This window comes from Dermochelys coriacea, chromosome 5 (genome assembly GCF_009764565.3).
Source record: "Dermochelys coriacea isolate rDerCor1 chromosome 5, rDerCor1.pri.v4, whole genome shotgun sequence".
Taxonomy (NCBI): Eukaryota; Metazoa; Chordata; order Testudines; family Dermochelyidae; genus Dermochelys; species Dermochelys coriacea.
In genome coordinates this window covers 69,038,139-69,055,713 of record NC_050072.1, presented here as the reverse complement: position 1 = coordinate 69,055,713, position 17,575 = coordinate 69,038,139, and the positions used below count along the sequence as shown (strand labels likewise).

The 17,575-nt window shown below is 38.9% G+C and overlaps 1 protein-coding gene across 2 annotated transcripts in view; it reads left to right on the top strand.

The window, feature by feature from the left end:
• Nucleotides 1-5,431: 5,431 nt before the first annotated feature.
• Nucleotides 5,432-17,575, top strand: part of EFNA5 (ephrin A5) — a 271,716-nt gene continuing 259,572 nt past the window's right edge. For both annotated transcript variants that reach the window (XM_038403325.2, XM_038403324.2), the window contains exon 1: nt 5,432-12,398. In XM_038403325.2, the coding sequence (XP_038259253.1) occupies nt 12,274-12,398 (125 nt within the window). In that variant the 5' untranslated portion in view covers nt 5,432-12,273. The remainder of the gene's footprint in view (nt 12,399-17,575) is intronic.

Sequence of the window (17,575 nt, the reverse complement as noted above, 5' to 3'; positions counted from 1 at the left end):
ACACCATCTTTAGCAGTAAGCCCTAAAGCTTGTGCAGCAGCAAATGATCATATATTGTGAGGTACATGCATAGCAAGAGGCTAGCATGCCACTTGCTGATCTGACTCTATTTGCTACCTTGTAGCTGTTGCCATGGCCTCTGACATGAATGACTTGCATGCTGCTTTGTTGGCTTCTTGCACAGAGTTATATCATGGTTACACATACACTTTTCTAGTTTTCTATCTTAGCGTCCACCTTACTGGACACATTCAACATCTTACAGCATCAAGCAATTTGTGTTTAACCATACACTGTTGTATGTTGTGGTAAAGTATCGGATTTACCTCAACACCATGTGCAATGCTGCTTCTGCGCTATATTTGGAAAAAGTACACTATTTAGGAAGGAGAATTAATATGATAATGGATATTTCCTTAAAAATTACTTCCCAGAACTGTGTTTAAGGATATTTCCCATCATCTCGGGAACTCTCCAACTCGCAGAAAGCTTGGTTTTTTAGACTATGGCTTGTAGCCAAATGACTTATATTGCTTAGATGGAAGAGCAGACTGCCTCCACGGATAGAAGGTTGGCACAGCAGCTTGGCTGACCTGGCAGCTAAAGAGCAGGTAACATTTTCAGGGAAGAGGAATCTCAGACAAATATGAAAGATCTGGTCTAACATTTTAGAAACTTTTAGTTTAGTTTAGTTTTTAGTTTAATTCCTAATGGATGGAAACTGAGCTGTCGCTCTCCTTCAACCTCTCCCGACCGCTCTTCCTTTCCTTCCCCTCCAGTCCCACTCCTTTACTTTTTTGATCATTATGTCTTCCCCCCCCCGTCTGCTCCCTTTATTTTTTTTTGGGGGGGAGGAAATCAAAATATAAATATAAAAAATTGTACACTCATTTTGCTGCTTATGAACCTGTGTAGACATGGGCAGAATTTAACCTGCATCATATAACAAGTATATGAATATGCCAAGTGATGATAATAATATACCATGTAAATCTCTTCTGATGAAACTCAACTACAAATCATATTCTAATATGTTAGAGAAATATTGAACTGGTCAAACCTTAAGTAACTTAACTGCATTGAAAAATGTTCTTATTTTAAATGTTTTGCCCTAGAGCATCACATTCTGATATTTTCCGAAGTAGGATCTAGTAATAGGGGAAAATGAATTGTTATATTCCTGTTTCATTGCTCAGGGGAAAAGTGGCAATGTTTGCACAATAGATAACATCGGTTGTCACTCAAAATGAAAACCTTTATGCTGTCATAGAAGATAGCAGACTAGCTGATTTCATCGGCAACCTCTACAGTGACATGATTTTCTACTCTGTGCCTCCTCCATATCCTTGTTGACATAGGATTTTAGAAGTGTAAAATAATTAGTTTCTTTTCTTTTGTTTATGCAAAAGAAAATGCTGTTATTCAAATAGAATACACAGTAGATTTTGTTAGATGGTAATAATCACCTTTCATTAAGAGATCTTACTTCGCAATTCTCTTCATGATCACATTTCTTCTCTTTTATCACTTATCAGTAATTACTCAATTCTTGACTTCTGTTCAATTGTAAGATATTAATATATTTCACATCTATCCTTTATTCATTTATAGCTAAATTCTATAATCTTTGGTGACTTCTTCACTTTGAAATTAAAGTCTGATATATTTTGATTCCAAGAACACCTTTCAAAATTCAAATGGATTACATGTGCCTTTCAAATATTTGTGACAAAGATCCAAAATGCAAAACAAACATCAAAATAAATCTTGAAAAGGTGTGGGATTAATTTATTAAATATGTATGAAGATTTCTATAACTTCGTTTTCAAGAACCAGCATTTTCTTACGTTAATTTACAGTAAACAAACAATGAGTTTATACTGATTTGTCTGGATAGAAGCTACATAAGAGTCTAACATGTATAGAATAATTCACATTGAAACATTTGAAAGAGAAATTGTGAGCTAACTTTTCAAAAGGAAGTACCTCCTGTCGTACCCCAAGGCACATACACAATTTAGTGACCCTAGCCACCTTGTAACCTTGGGGTTAGTAAAATATAAGATAACGTTCTAACATTTAAACCATTTGGATCTCTCAAGTTATAGCACTTTGTAGCTTATGCCAGTATAGATGGTCAGGGGAGCAATATTAGTTTGAAATTGGTGCAAGCATACCATGGCATGCATTCCATTGGAGATATCCTGGAAAATGAATTAATGAAAACATTTTCAATCTCATCAAGATTAGAGCCTACCCAAAGACTGGTTTGAACACTATATACAACTTGAAATATATAATCACAGTGTCTCAGAAAATCAAAGTTCTACCTCAGGCCCATTTTGTCTGGTCTATGTTAATTCAAGTGACCAACTACACTATGGCAGCCTCTAATATATGTTAAACATCACTCAGGATTCCGGAACAAGTTTATAGTTGATCTCAGGCAAAGATTGTGGAGAAATTTCATCATAAACGAGTTGGCTATGCAACCTCAGAAACATGACTCAATGGATGGTCATATCACAGCAATTTTATCTAAGATTATGCACCAAATGGTCTGGGAACCACCTCACCTTTTAAAAATCAGTCAGGTAGCCACAAGTATCTGCTGGAAACAACCAACCAACCATGGAACCCTAATTCACATGCTTTTGGAAGTGTATGTGGCAACTCTATCTTTGATACCTTAGAGACTAACAAATTTATTAGAGCATAAGCTTTCGTGAGCTACAGCTCACTTCATCGGATGCAGCTCACGAAAGCTTATGCTCTAATAAATTTGTTAGTCTCTAAGGTGCCACAAGTACTCCTTTTCTTTTTGCGAATACAGACTAACACGGCTGCTACTCTGAAATCTATCTTTGATAAAAGACTTAGGCCCAGATTTTTTAAAAAAGAAATATTAAGTAATTTTGGATGTCCTAGACACCTGGAATATGATTTTCAGAAGTCCTGGACACCCACAATTACAATTCAAGTCAGTGAGAGCTGTGAGTGCTCAGCACCACTGAAAAATGGACTTTAGGAGTCCCAAATTGGGCACTCAAAAATTCCAGGCATCTCAAATTAGAGGTCACTTTTGAAAATGTCCTTAGATTTTAACTTTAATAGAATGTGCAGCATCTAAATGTATATTTTAGGCAACACATCTCAGCCTTTTGTACAACAATCCATCAGTAGTGCACTTGAATATTATTTGTGTCCGTATGCTGTCCATGAAAGATTTTAGTGAAAGTTTCTTTTTCCTATCTGGATTTCCATGAACTTTATTAGCTTGCTGTTTGCGGCATTTTTCAAGTTTAAGCCCATTTTGTTGTCATAGATAACATGGGGCAAGTATTTAATCTGTGTTCCTGTATTTGGCCAAGCCCAATCTATGTGCTCAGGAGAGTCAACCCAGCTCAGTGGAAGGCATGCAGAGCCTGCATAAAACTCTAGGTAGCTAAGTGATATGTCAGTTGAGCTTTCTGATTGAGATGGAAAAATCTGTGAGAAAAAAAGTTCTGCCAGTCACATTTACTGTGTCTTTCTGATTTAACAGGCCTAGTACATTAATTATTTTCCTTGGATAGCTGTCTTATTAATTTATAAACAGTATTGCCAACCCCAAGCATCCAAACATCATAAATTTTGGGTTCTTATTATTCTGCTTTTTAAACTTTTATGGTGCACTTTTCAAGCTTTTCCCTACAACCATGAGGGCTAGAAAATTACTTTTCTATATATGAAAGCTGAGATTCCAGGAACTGGGGCTTAAAAAAACCCAAAAACAAAAAAAACCCACACCACCAAGTCTGGTGATATTTGACAATGCCACAAATATCTTCCTATTTGCTAAGGGGCCATTGATTTGTTTCACCACTTAAACCTCTGATTTTTCTTTGTTGCATCAGTACTCCCTCAAACTTGCAGCACTACATGGTATTTTTAGAATTTGCCTGGTCACTGATTTTATATTTATTTCATATCATGTTCATAATCAGACAGACCTTCTCCGTAACATGAACATGCTTAGACCTAGAATCAGATTGAACAAATGTTTTGGTGCTAATGTACAAAAGAGACTATACCCCAAGGCAGAAAAGGGATCATGTAATTTTCTTAACATTGGCTACCTCTCAGTTAGGCATCTCCACCTTCAGAGCTGTTGCCCAACTATGTGCCTGTATAGGAAGAAATATGACCATACTGTTCACTTGTCACTGATCAGTGTACAACTGCAAGCATATGCATTTCTCCCTGAGTTTGATAAAAACACTTGAAAATAATGATTTATTTGCATGTGTGAATTTGCATGTTTCCTTTAACTGAACACTCCCAGCAACAGCTGGTGATATCTGAAGTTGCATGGACGAACGGGGCATAATATTAATGCCTAGTCTGTGTTAGGCTTCTCTCCTGGTTTTCTTCCACTGCTTTACATTTTGTCTCACTGGGTGGGTTTTGTACACACTTCTGAAAAGCAGGGCAAGCATTGCTTGCCTTTCATGCTCTGGACTGGCCTGGACCATCTCCAGCCTCTGACTGCTTAAAATGTATCCTGAAAAGCTAATTCTCCTTACTTTGTAAATTCTGAAGGAACAGATTCCCTGTGTGGGCCCTCGGAGGACACAAGATATCACTTAAAAACATCACTTGGCCAAACAGCATCTCTGACTATTTACCTGCTTGTTTATCTTTGTTGCTGAGCCTTGATCCTGAAATGACTCCACCCCTGCACACAGCTTCATACCTTTACTCATGGGGCTGCCTGTACAGACCCATAGACTCATACCTTCAGTGGGGCTTCATTCCTGGGCCTGCCTGCTGGATCAAGACTATATATAACAAGTTGTCTAAAAGTTTCCCAATGTCTAACTTTCATTTATTTTCACACATCTATTTTACCACCCAGACAATTCAGTTTAACATAGTCTTTCTTAAGCCTAAGAGGTCTGTAACGTAAGAACTGTCTTCATTAAACTGTCTTACATGTAGTGAATCATAATCAATTAATCCCACAAAGAAGGTATTTTTAAATTTCTTAATAATCTTTATAATTTAAAAAGAGTGCATGTGGGGAGAAGTGGGATGTATGGGCAAAAGGAAGTTAGAGGACTGCCTAAAAACTATGGCTTCTGTTACTTAGCAACAATAGCCTGAACTGCATCAGCTGGTCTGTTTTACCATATAATTATTCTCATTGATTCATCATTAATGACAAATCAAGATAGTTGAACATGACTTCCTTGGGTGGCCAAAGAGACTAATCTGAATATTTAGACTGGATAAAGAAGCAAACTGTTAGTTTAATATTTTCAGCATGGTAGGATACAGAATATTGTAATTTAACAGAATTTTTAATTCAAATGTTCATCTCATAAATGTATCAAAATTAGGAAACTGACCAACAAGAACTTATCAGTAAAAACCACATGATACTGAAGGCAATTACACTTTTTATTTGATAGCTATTTCCAATTTTACATGTATTCTGTGACGATATAATTTCATATTGTATGGGAATATTTTCCAAAGAGCAATCAGGTGCTTATCTTCCATTTATGGATTTGAAAATCTCTCCCTGTAATACTTTGTATATCAAGTTTTGTTGGAAAAAAATGTATAAGATGCCACTTTGAAGTTCAGGGAAATCCTCTGCTTTCTTCTCAAAGGTCTTTCTTGAAATATTTAAACTCTAAAGTTTCCAGGCTAGCAGCGAAATAGACATGTGCAGAAGATGTCTATCAACAGCTCTGTTCTTTTTCTAATTGGTGAGTTCAAGTGCTTCTGGGTGCTCAGACAGATACACAGATTTTGTACTGACAAGTTGAAACAGAAACAGTGTGGATGGTTATTGATAACTTTCATTAAAGGTATAAATGAATTCCAAGAATAATTTGGCAAAAAAAATAGAGAGGGTTTCTGGGAGTGTCAGACAGCTGTTGAGAACAGCACCAGATGAAAATTTGCAAAAATATTATTGACAGTTTGCATTTGTGCAGCTCCTTTCAATTGAGGATCTCAAAGTAATTCATCTGAAAATCTACAAACATTAATTAATTGAGTCTTAGCACATTCCGGTGAAATAGGTGTCTCTATATTAGCATCTTTTAATACATGGGGATACAGAGGCTGAGAGGTAAAGTACGTGGCCAAGGCCACACAGTGTCATTGAAAGAATTGCAAATAGAATTGAGAGTCTTCCATTCATCCTCTCTTCTGATTAGTAGAAAATGTAATTAAATATTTGAGGCAAGTTTATCTGTGATCATTTGATTCTCTACTTTTCCACAAAATTACACAAACTCAAAAAAAAATAAATAAAAAATCCATGTGTACATTACACACACGCTATCTCACTTAGGTAAATGCATATCTAAAAGGGAAAGAAAAAAAGAAAACAAATCCTTAAGTCAGAAAATCATGCAGCAAGGAAGGCTTTTATCTGGCTCATGAATATTTGCCTATGCACGAATCAAATAATGAATATACTTCTCTGTAAAGACCTGAATGATTCTCTCTAACATTATTACGTATGCCTTTGGTACTACTCACATTGTATGAAAAGTATGTTCAAGATTTTGTTCTGTATTACTCTTTGACAGCCTACAGTATTAGGAGTTACAGTAGAATAGAGGAGGATTTATAATTAATCATTCTGTTCACTTATTAATTTTAAAAACAGTCTGAACTACAAGTTTTGAAAGTCATATTTCAGTAGTAGTTTTATGGCATCAGGAAGGGATTTTAAAAATGTAAGGAAATGTGATGTTTGGAAGTCCTGAAACAGAAATTTCAATGTATGCAATACATAAACAAAAGCTCGGCTTTTAATATATATTGTTCTTCATAAAGAACATAAAATAAGTTACAGAGAGTTCACTAAGAGAGTCAGCTATATAAATAAGATCTTGTTTTAGGTTAAACCCAATAAAATTCCACTTAAACAAAAATATAATGAAAAAATCGCCCTCTTTTTCTACAAAACATACACAGAAAATTCTTGAAACTTACACTGTTTGCAGTTTTAAACTGTTTTTGCAGGGGGTCAATATTTCTTAAAACTCTTCTCTGCACTCCCCCCATATTTTTAATTGTAGTGGTCAATCCTTTACCCAGTGAAGTCATCAGCTTCAGTAGAAGCAGGATTGGGCCCCAGTTGTTTACTCTTAAAATAGGTTCAAAAATTTATACCTCAAAACTCAACACTGCAAACCAAAAATGCTACACATATGCTACAGGAAAAGTTTTAAGGTGCTCTGTCTTATTGTTTATATTTGTGCATTTAGCTAACAGCAAACTATCTTTAGTCTAGTTCATCTGGCACTTATGAAATATACAAGTTATTTTAACAGAACTGCTTGCATGAATACGACAGGCAGGATTTGGCTCAGTATGTAATTCATATCTGTTTAAATGACCAACTATTGCTCTTGATTAATGGTTCAAAACACTGTGTAGTTACTTAAAAGTCCATGAAAAGCCAAATATTTCTCTGCAGCTTTCTCAGGTATATTAAAGGAAAATCCATTGTAAGTGTAAGTCTAAAGCTACTCTTAGTTATGTACTTTAAATTATTTCAAGATACCTAATCAGTTAGCCTAATGTTTAACAGCAGCACAGTATAACCAAGGCTGTCAAAATGCTATGTAACTGCCAGAAAACACATATTACATAATTCATATTTAAACACTTGTTAAGATTGTCAAGCGGGGGATAAGGTGGTGGCTACAGAAGCCATTCATCAGCCAATTCAGATCTATTGCTTATAAACTTGGAAATACTTTATTCAAAACAGTTTAACTGAAGTTAATGCTGAACAGTTCCCTGTTCACAATCCTTATGATTCCACTAAATGCATACAAGGCCAAGGTGCTTATTGGAATGCAGTAGCAGTTTACATCTTTGACGTCAATAATTGCTTAATCATGCAACTACAAAAGAGGGCATTAGACAGTGGATGACATTTTGTTGGATGTTAGATATTCCGTATGCCCATATAAATTGCTCATGATGCAACATCTGCAAAGAGCATAGAGCTTTCAGTCACTAAAGAATTATTTTTTTAAAAGACTCGTTTTGTTTTGGTTCAAAGTGCTTGTTTCTCTAATTCTCTGCATTGTCTATAAACTAATAAAATACAGCCATCTATAGTTTATTAAACAAAAGGTGGGCAGAGGGAGACAGTACCATGATAGTTATGTCTTTCTGCTACAGCCAGTATTCTCTTTTTTTACATTTACAGACCATATTAATTTTACTCATTTACTTGTGTTCTGCACCTCTCTGTTGCTGTTAGTATACAAAGGGTCTGCTCCTGTATATCTTGCAGAGTATTGGATGTGCAGGATTGAAACTCAGTGGAAATATATAACAGACTCTCTATCAAAAATGGCTTAACTAAAAAGTCAGCTTTTTCCTGCAATATTTCTTAAAAGACACCAAGGGAAAAATAAATGAAAGGAGCAAAAGCCAACCTCTTTTCTTTTTAGCTGTCGTTAAGGAGATCCCTTGAAAGGGTCTATAAGATGATTTCTTGCCCAGGCAATGCAATGATGTCTGTGTATAATATTCCTATTATCAAAATAGTTAAAGGAAATTTAACATAAGATGTATCCATTCACGCACAAAGAACTCAGCCCAAGCTATCAAAACTTGGGAAGCCTACAAAAGTGACAAAAATAATAAAGGTCAGAAAATTAGAAATGCTATTTTTTTTTAGAAAATAAAATAAAATAACTTAGCTTTTTGGGGGATATTTGTTGCTTCTGGAGTCTTAGATGGGTTTTTTCCCCCCCCAGGAATATTTCATGGGCTGCAACATGTTAGAGTAGGAGGCTGAAGGTAACCCTGGTAAGTAACAATTAGGTAAATCCTTTTAAATCCATGATAATGAAGTAAAACAAAAAACACTAAAGTTGTAACTTTTGTTTAGATAGATTTTTTTTTTTAAAATAGTTCAAGTGCTATTAGTCCTTGCCTTGTAATTGAAATACTTTCTTTTTTAATTGTGGCAAAGCTGAATATCCATTGACAGCTTCGAAATATTTTTATGTAGTATACAAATAGAAAATATTAATCTAAATATACTTTAGATGCAGAGAAAAATGCATAAAAAGATCAAAGCCTAAAGCTAGAGCAGCTGGGAATGGTATTTATATGAGGGATTTGTATTCGTTTAAAGGGAAACACACAACGAAACAGAGAAATTGAAGTGGTGGTTGACCTATTCATTTTATTTGGTATTTCGGACTAGTCCAGTGTGGGGACTTTTATAGGGCTCAGTTTTCTAGTCTTTTTAAATACCAACATGAAGTGCGGCATGATAATCTACCACTGGAGGGAGTCTGGGAGCTTTCAAACAGCTCAAAAGCACCGGGAAAACGGCGAGCCACACTGGGAGACTGAGTGGGCACGGTGAGAGAGGTTTTTATTGAAGCAAAAGAAAATACACTAGCGCCGGCACGATTTCAGTCCAAAACTAAAGGTGCTTGGGTCAGAAGAGACAGGAATACTTGAGAGGGAGCTGGGAGGGGGATCCCCTTTGGTAATATAGCCTGAGTGCTGTGACACTTCGCAGGCAATGCTTCCTTCTGTCCACAGAAAAAGAGCAAAGCCCTTGTCCACAACTATTGTCCCCTTCAGCCAACCTCTTCCAGAGGCTTTTGCAAACTTCGGAGCTAAACGGGGGGTGGGGGGCGAACAAATGGAAGGTAAGAGAACGTGTGTCTGTATAGACACAACACACCCCTTTAAATTAGGGATGGAGAAGCTCACCTGATCTAAACTTCCTGCCAGTGCAGCATAGCACGTACAGCTGGTGCATAGTGATGGCATTTCTGCCCTTTGAGAGATGTTAATGAAATAGAGCAGAGTAGTTCCATTATTATTAGCTCATCCTCAGAGTTTACACGTAGAACTTGCAGTGTTTTTTGGCGGTTCATTTTGCCGCATTAACACCAGCTCCGCCGATGCGGGGTTACATTTGTCTGGTAATTGTCCAATGAGATATTTGCAGGACACGCCCAATTATAAACTCTCGCTTGAATAAACTACTTTAAAGACACACACAGCCGTTTAGCAAGCCAAAATGCAATTGTTGGAAGAAGAGGATTAAAGGCAAAACACAGCAGAGGAGAATCTGTTTTCCAGACTGCTAAACAACCGTCCGATTTTAATTTGATTATGTAATATTTAAGATTAGCGTTGCAATTTTGCAAACCAATTCAATTGATCCCGTCACATCTCATCCAGTAACAGCTGATGTCAGATCCTCGGTGGCGTGTAAATCATATATTTAAATCTAAACTAAGTGATGAAGGAGCTTTAATGCACGCTTGAATTATTTTCTACACTCTTTTCAGTGACAGCTGTCCACTCTTAAGATTGAATTTATGGGCGTGTATGTGAGTGAGAGAGGACCCCTAGACAGAACCTGGGTTGAAATGGTTACATTTAGCAGTAAGGCCATACAGGGACCACTCGGATCTCCTTGTAATTCAATTAATCAGGTTTCAGGAAGGTGAGGCTGGGTAAATTTTTTGGCATGGGGTAGGGGAGAATAAGGAAACGCCCCTTTTCTCGCGTTGTAAACCAATCCGGGTACAGTAAAAAAAAGGGGAAAAAAAGCAGTCTGTAAGCAAACAGCAGGCTGTGCCCTGACTGGCTGCGCCGGCACATCCCCCCCCTCCCTTGCTCAAGTAAACTGCATGCAAAAATCCCACATGATCAACCAGCAGCGCCTGTGCTCCGAGCTAGATGTCTGCGCCTCCTCCGTGCATCTATTCCTCGCACACACCAGCTTCCAGATCTCTCTTCTGACGCACACGCATGTGTATGTATGTGCGTGTGTATATATCTATATACACATACCGTGTATATATCTATGCAGCTGTCTGTTGCACACGCACATGCACACAGACACCCAGGGCACTAGACTCCTAGATTTTCCTAGGCTGCTGATGTCGGATTTACAGGCAGAGAAGGGACCAGCGTTGCAAAAGGGGGCGTGACAGTTTAAATATCCCCCCTCCCAAACATTTTTTTTTTTTTTTTGCAAAACTGATTTGTCCCCCCCCCACCATCCCGCCCCCCGCGCCGCTGCATTCAAGTGTATTTGCTCGCCAGGGCGGAATATTTTTTTCTTCAGAGGGAAAAGCTGCCGGGCAAGACCAAGACGAAGGCTTGATTTGTTTTCTGATGTAGTCTCTGAGGGGCGCTTGCTTTCCTCCTCCTTCCCTCGCTCTTTCAAACTGTTTCGTCCTTCTTCCCAAGCCGCTGGTTCAGGGATGGAGCCCGCTTCAGTCTAACGCAGGCACTCCGGGAAGCCGCAGGAGGCGATTCCCGCGGCTCCATCGCGTTCCCTGCGCAGAGGCGGCGGCTCGACACCAGCCTCGCCGGAGGAGTTTGGGGGCGTTCAGCTTCCCCGTCTGCGGGGCTCGGCCGGGTTTACAGGCTCTCCTGCAACAGCCGCGTTTCCCTCGGCTCGCGTCCCGCGCCGCAGGCCGGCTTGGATCGGCCGCTGCTTGTGCCTTTGCTGTGGCTCGGTCCGCGGTGCATCCCGCGCCCGGGAACAGGAAGGACAAGAAACCCACCCCAGCGAGTCTCCTCCAACCAAGACGCGCTCTGCGGCACAGCGGGCTCCCCGGCTCCATCCGCGCAGCGGCCGGACTCCTCGGGGCTCGCTTGCTGCCCCTCGGGAGTGTGTGGCGGGGGGAGCCGCAAACTTTGTACTTGCTGCACGGGTTCGCCTCCCGCCCGGCCCAGCTGCCTGGACGCATTCCCAGGGCCCCGGGGGGGAGGGCGCGCGGGCGAAGATTTGTTGCTGCTCTTGCCGCCCCCCCCCGCGTCCTCGCGCGCTCACCTGAACCGGCTGCCGCTGCCTCCGGAGCCGGAGGGCTGCGAAGGAAGGACGGACCTGGAGTCCCCTCCCCGCATGCGCCACCAGCCACCAAGTAACTTTGCGAGAGGCCGGCGAGCGGTGCCTTGAGAGGAGCCCCCCGCCTAGCGCTAGCAGCCTGCCGGCGCCGGTGTATGTCTCCTCGTGGGCTCCGCGCTGGACTCCCGGTGAATGTTCCCCGCCCGCCGCCCGCTGCTGCTGCCGCCGCCCGGCTCGGCTCCCACCTCCCCCTGCCGGGGTGACTAAGCTCCAGCGGCTCCCGAAGGGACCCAAGCCCACCCTATCGGGGGGGGGGGCGCGTCTTGCTGCGGCTTGTCAGGGCAGCCTCCGTGTGGCCCCCTCCCTGCCCTTTCTGTGACTTGACTGCCTGAGTGGGCCGGGACTCCGCGATGTTGCACGTGGAGATGTTGACGCTGGTGTTTCTGGTGCTCTGGATGTGCGTGGTCAGCCAGGAGCCCGGCTCCAAGGCGGTGGCCGATCGCTATGCCGTCTACTGGAACAGCACCAACCCCAGGTAAGGAGGGCGAGGGGCGGGCGTGGCAGCCGATGCCCCAGCACCCGCTTCTCCCCCCGAGGGCGGGAGGAGCGGGGCGTCGGAGCGGGCAGCGGCGCGGGAGGTCGGAGCGCTCCTCCGGCTCTACACGTGCTCCGAGCGCGGGGGGCGAGGACTGGGAAGGAGAGGAAGGGGCTGTGCCCCCGCTTCACGTAGCCGCCGGGGAAGCGCGCTCCGGGGCTGGAGTAGGCTGGAGGGGCTCCCGACCGGTGCCTGGAAACCTACTTGTTCGCAAGAGGGGCGAAAACTTTCCTCTTCGGGCTGCGTTAAGTGCCGCTTAGTGTGGATCTTCCCGGTTCTCCAGAGCAAACAATATCGCCTCAGGCTACCTGCCCCCCCCGTGCTAGGCACTCGGCTTCCTTCGGGTGCCCAACAGTGACACTGGCGGACCAAAGTGGAGGTGCGGCACCTACAGTTAATAATAAACTCTGTGTATCCGTGTCTGTACATATATCGGCATATGTGTAAGCATTAGATTTTACAATCTAATTCCCTATTCTAGATAGGTAGTGAAACCCATTTATCCTGATCTCTGCTGCGGGGAAACTCTTTATAACGATGTGAAATGACAGTCTTGAACTGTTGGAATGCACTGCCGTCTCCGTTATAGTGAACCTGTTTATAGTGGATTAGTTCGGGGGGGGGGGGGGCGGAATTACTTTTCTGTAAGAGGGTTTCGCTACGGAGAGAAGGGAAACGTTTTGCCTGGATTGAGATTGTAGAGGCGCCTGGAACTGGCTTCCTGGCAGCCACATGTGGCAGCTGTTCCATATCAGGGCTTCAGAGATGGAGTAAAGGAGCAGCTTCCCTCTGCATGAACTTCTGTAAGCTGGTTAAATCACATTCACGGAGCAAAGAAGCCTCCAACTTCTAAAACTTCAGCGCTTGTAGATGAGTCCTGGACTGAACGTTTCCCATGAAAAAGAGCAGCTTCTCTTGCTCAAGTTGTCATAGCAAATTCAAGTGCAGTAGTTCGTGATGCACTCACAATAAAAGGGGAATGTGATGGTTTAGAACGACATTTATAAATGTTGGTGTGGGAGGAGGAACCAGTTGTTCACTGAACCACTTAGTCAGAATCAAACTGTTCTTGAATTATAGTTGACAAGACAAATAGACTACAAGCTTTCCAGTTGGGATTGTGCGAAAAGATTTTTTTTTTTTTTTTTTTTTTGTATCTTTGCAGGCTTTTGGATAGTGTAGTTATAAATGAAAGATTTTGATTTCAAAACTTTCTATTCGTAATGTTAAATGAACCTTCTTTGAAATAAGAGGTTTATTTAGCATCTATCAGTGTTCCTGTTATTTCCCCTTTACTTCAGTATAATGATATTTCAGTCCTGTTCCAAATGGTATACATATGTTTAGGTAAAAAGTCACCTGTTGTATTTTTGCCTTGTTAAAGTAAATGTGAGCAAATTTTTTTTTTTTTTTAAACCTGTCAAGCTAGTAAATTTGAGGACATTTTACCTTAGGTTATCTCTGTTTTATGTTTCTGTTACTGCTGTTTGGTTTGCGATTAGCACATTGATTTTTGTTACATGTAATGTTTTTTAATACATCTGCATTGTTTGCAGAATATCTTTGTACTCTGTATACCATTGGTATCACCTATTTTGAAGCCAAAGTTAGCTGGCAGAATTTTCAAGTGCTTGGAATTTGCTCTTTAGCTTAGTTCTTTAATGTTAGGCTTCTGATGGCAGCTTTTCAGTTAAGTTAAACTGATGTAAAGAACAGTGACAGAAAATAATGATTTATCTGGATAATTTTTTAGTTGTGATGAGTAACTATACTTTTTTTTTTTTAATTGTCACCACAGGCATAACATTAAAGTACTACTAGAGTAGAATTAAGGAAGATCCTACCTCCCATCACACTTAGATATATTTTAAAGCATATGCCTCTTTTTTAAAAAAAAAAAAAATTGTGTAATCCAACAAAGTTTTCTTAAAATAAAGTTGAAATGAAACACAGTAAAATCTTTTTTTAAAAAACAACCCTCAAATAAACAATGTTCACTTACTCCACTGTAAAGAGAGAGAAATATTTGAAGGAGTAAATTTGACCAAATGATATTCGCATGTTGCTAATATGGAGATTTTTATTTTTTTAAACAAAGTCTCCAATTTTAACTTTTCTGCTTTTCTGTGTGTAATTATTATGCATGGTTTGTAAAAAGATGAAGATAATTGAAATAATATTTAATGTGACAATAAGTAGTATGTATTTAATGGGTTGCTTTGTAATGATTTTTATTAAACTTTATAAATTTACATCACTGTAAAATAGTCTTTTCTAACTTAAACTTTCAACATCTTCAAAGAAAACTTTGTTTTGTTTTGTTAAACTTCCAAATACAGGAGGAGTATGAGTTCATTAAAAATTATTTTAAGCCATCTCTTCTTAAAAAACAAAGCAAAACCAAACAAAAAACACTTAAAATTGGAAGCAGCCTTTTTTTTTTAAAAGTATCTGTTTCTATATTACATGTTTGTTCAAGAGTTAAAAATATGGTAAAGTTATAAAGAGCTACTTTTCTGTTTTATAGAGTAGTGGCAGTAAAAATCTGTATTTTGTTCATGCCTATCAAGTTCCGTGATCTTGTGCTATAAAAACAGGCAAACATCTGTTTGAATATACATAAGAGGATGGGAGGAAAACTTGCTTTGTATTTTGTATTGCCTTTGTCAGGATCTAAGTTCAGAAGGTAAAATTCAGTCTGGTTATCAAAATTTTAAAACTAGTCAGTTGTTCAGTAGTAATAACTTGTCAGTAATTTTTCTTTCTATGTCAGAGGATTTACTGCATTTTGTTTTTACTAACATGTGGCAATCAAAAACAATACCTAATTGGATGATAACAATCTGAATTGGCAGGTGAAATAATGTTGTATTTTTTTACCTCTAATGTAGCCATCGTAGTTTAGCTTACTTTTTTATAATATTTATCCAAAATTACCAATCCACTCTGAACTAATTATTCAGTTAAAAATTCAAATATCAATTTAAGTGTAAGAAAATAGAAAAATGCTCTACAGTACAGTTTCTTCAAACCTTTTGAGTGAATAGATTTTTCATGTACTTCTAACAAGTACAGCTATATCTTGGTTTTATAGTTACTAACCTAACTAAATAACTTTTATGAAAACAGAAATAATTCCTATTATTATTAAAAAGTCATATTAACAATCTGATGAGTGATACAAATAGATTAGTGCCTCCAGTATGAAACACACTTCCTTAAATAAAACACCATGAGTATATTATAAAGGTTTGTATTGGATATTTTTTGAATAGATGCCAAAATCCTGGTAGAATAGTTAAAATGTCTTCAATAATATGGTTAGTAATATAACAAAGTAATTTATTTTTAAATCATCCAAATATATTTTCAGAAAAATCACTTAGAAGTATCATTTTGCTTACTTCCTATTATGTCACTTTAATTAACAAAATATGACTCCTCATAAATTCCATACGCTGATTCCAAATAAAAACATGTGTTCCACTTCTATAAATGTGAAGCTTTCTAAAATGTGGTAAAATAAGGTTGCTTTATTACATGTGAAACTCTGTGTAAAAATTTGTGGATAGAATATTTTACAGTAGGTATTCTTGAAAATTTTATGCAAGTGATTTTAATACGTGGTTTTGTAGATGTTAAAGTGCTTGTGAACTCTGATCTTCTCCTAAAACACATTAGTCTTACATCTGTGACTGCAGAAGTACCACTTCACTGTAGAGAAATAGTAAGATTCTTGTCATAGACACATTCCTGTGTGCAACATTTAACATAGTTTTGAGATTTCATTCAGAATGCAACGTATTGATTTCATCTGACTCATCAGTACCTTGATGATGACGATTCAGTCACCGACACGTCTCCCTTTTAGGGCCAGATCCTGCAATTGCTAGCTACTGAACACTTGCCATTCTGAGTAGTATTACTGAAGTCAAAATGGACTACTTGCCGTAGTAAGTGCTATGCGCTGTACTCATTGCAGGATTGCATTTTAAGACTGCAATTTCTGTTTAATTATATAAGTTATTTCAAGAGTTGCATGTTATGTAGAATTTATAAACTGTTTCTGGTTTCAAAGAATTTTAAATAGTGTGTGTTTCTTGTCAGGTCAAATCTCTTATCACTAATACAAAGGGCAAAATCTTGCTCATCTCACTTGGAACTAATTCTGTTGAAATCAGCGGTATTTACATGAGAAGGGTGTATGCCGTTGGCCATAATAAATAACTTTGGTAAAAATATATGTAATTTAAAATTCAATATAATTATTTGTATTCATGGATTGATTGCTCTAGATATATATGTGTGTGTGTGTGTGTGTGTGTGTGTGTGTGTGTATATATGAGAGTCTACTGGAAATATAGTCAAAATAATTTTAATCTCTAACTGTATGGTTCTAATAATCATAAGTGATGCCATAATTTGACTCCTCAATATTAAAGTTCTCATTAGGATAGTTGCTTGAGGTCTCGAGTACAGAGTGGAAAAATGTGTGTTCCTGTAAAATTCCATGAATAGATTAAAATTTCCAGTGCAGGTGTCTAAAGTTAGGAAGCTGAATCCATAGTTAGGCACTTAGCCCTTGATTCAGGGAAGTATCTGTGTTCACAAAAGCACTTAGGTACCTGTTTAAGTCCCATTATAATAAACGGGATTTAAGTATATGCTAACAGATAAATGTTCACTTAAGTGATTTCCTGTATTAGAGCCTGAAAGAAGTGGACTCATTTTTCAGATTCGTTTTCAGAGTTTATGAGCACCCTCAGCTTCAGTTGACTTCTCAAATCTGTGTCATACATCTAAGTACCTCAGCATGTCTTTATGCACGTGCGTTTGAAAATTTGGCCATAATATGTTGATTTCAAATACACAAGTCGTATGGATGGGTTTATTTTTTAAAACCATGAAATATTCCTGCAGAAATGAGGGAAATTACATGGAAAGGGTTGGAGCTCAGAGAGTATAGATTTCAACTGATCAGTTTGAATCGGTGTTGGGAGCAAAGTGGGGAGAACCAAGGTGTTTGATATTGATCATTCAGAATTTGTTAAACTTCAAAAGGGACGTACTGCTTTAAGTACCAGAAGTATTCAGTCTTTCCTTCTTTGGGTACAATA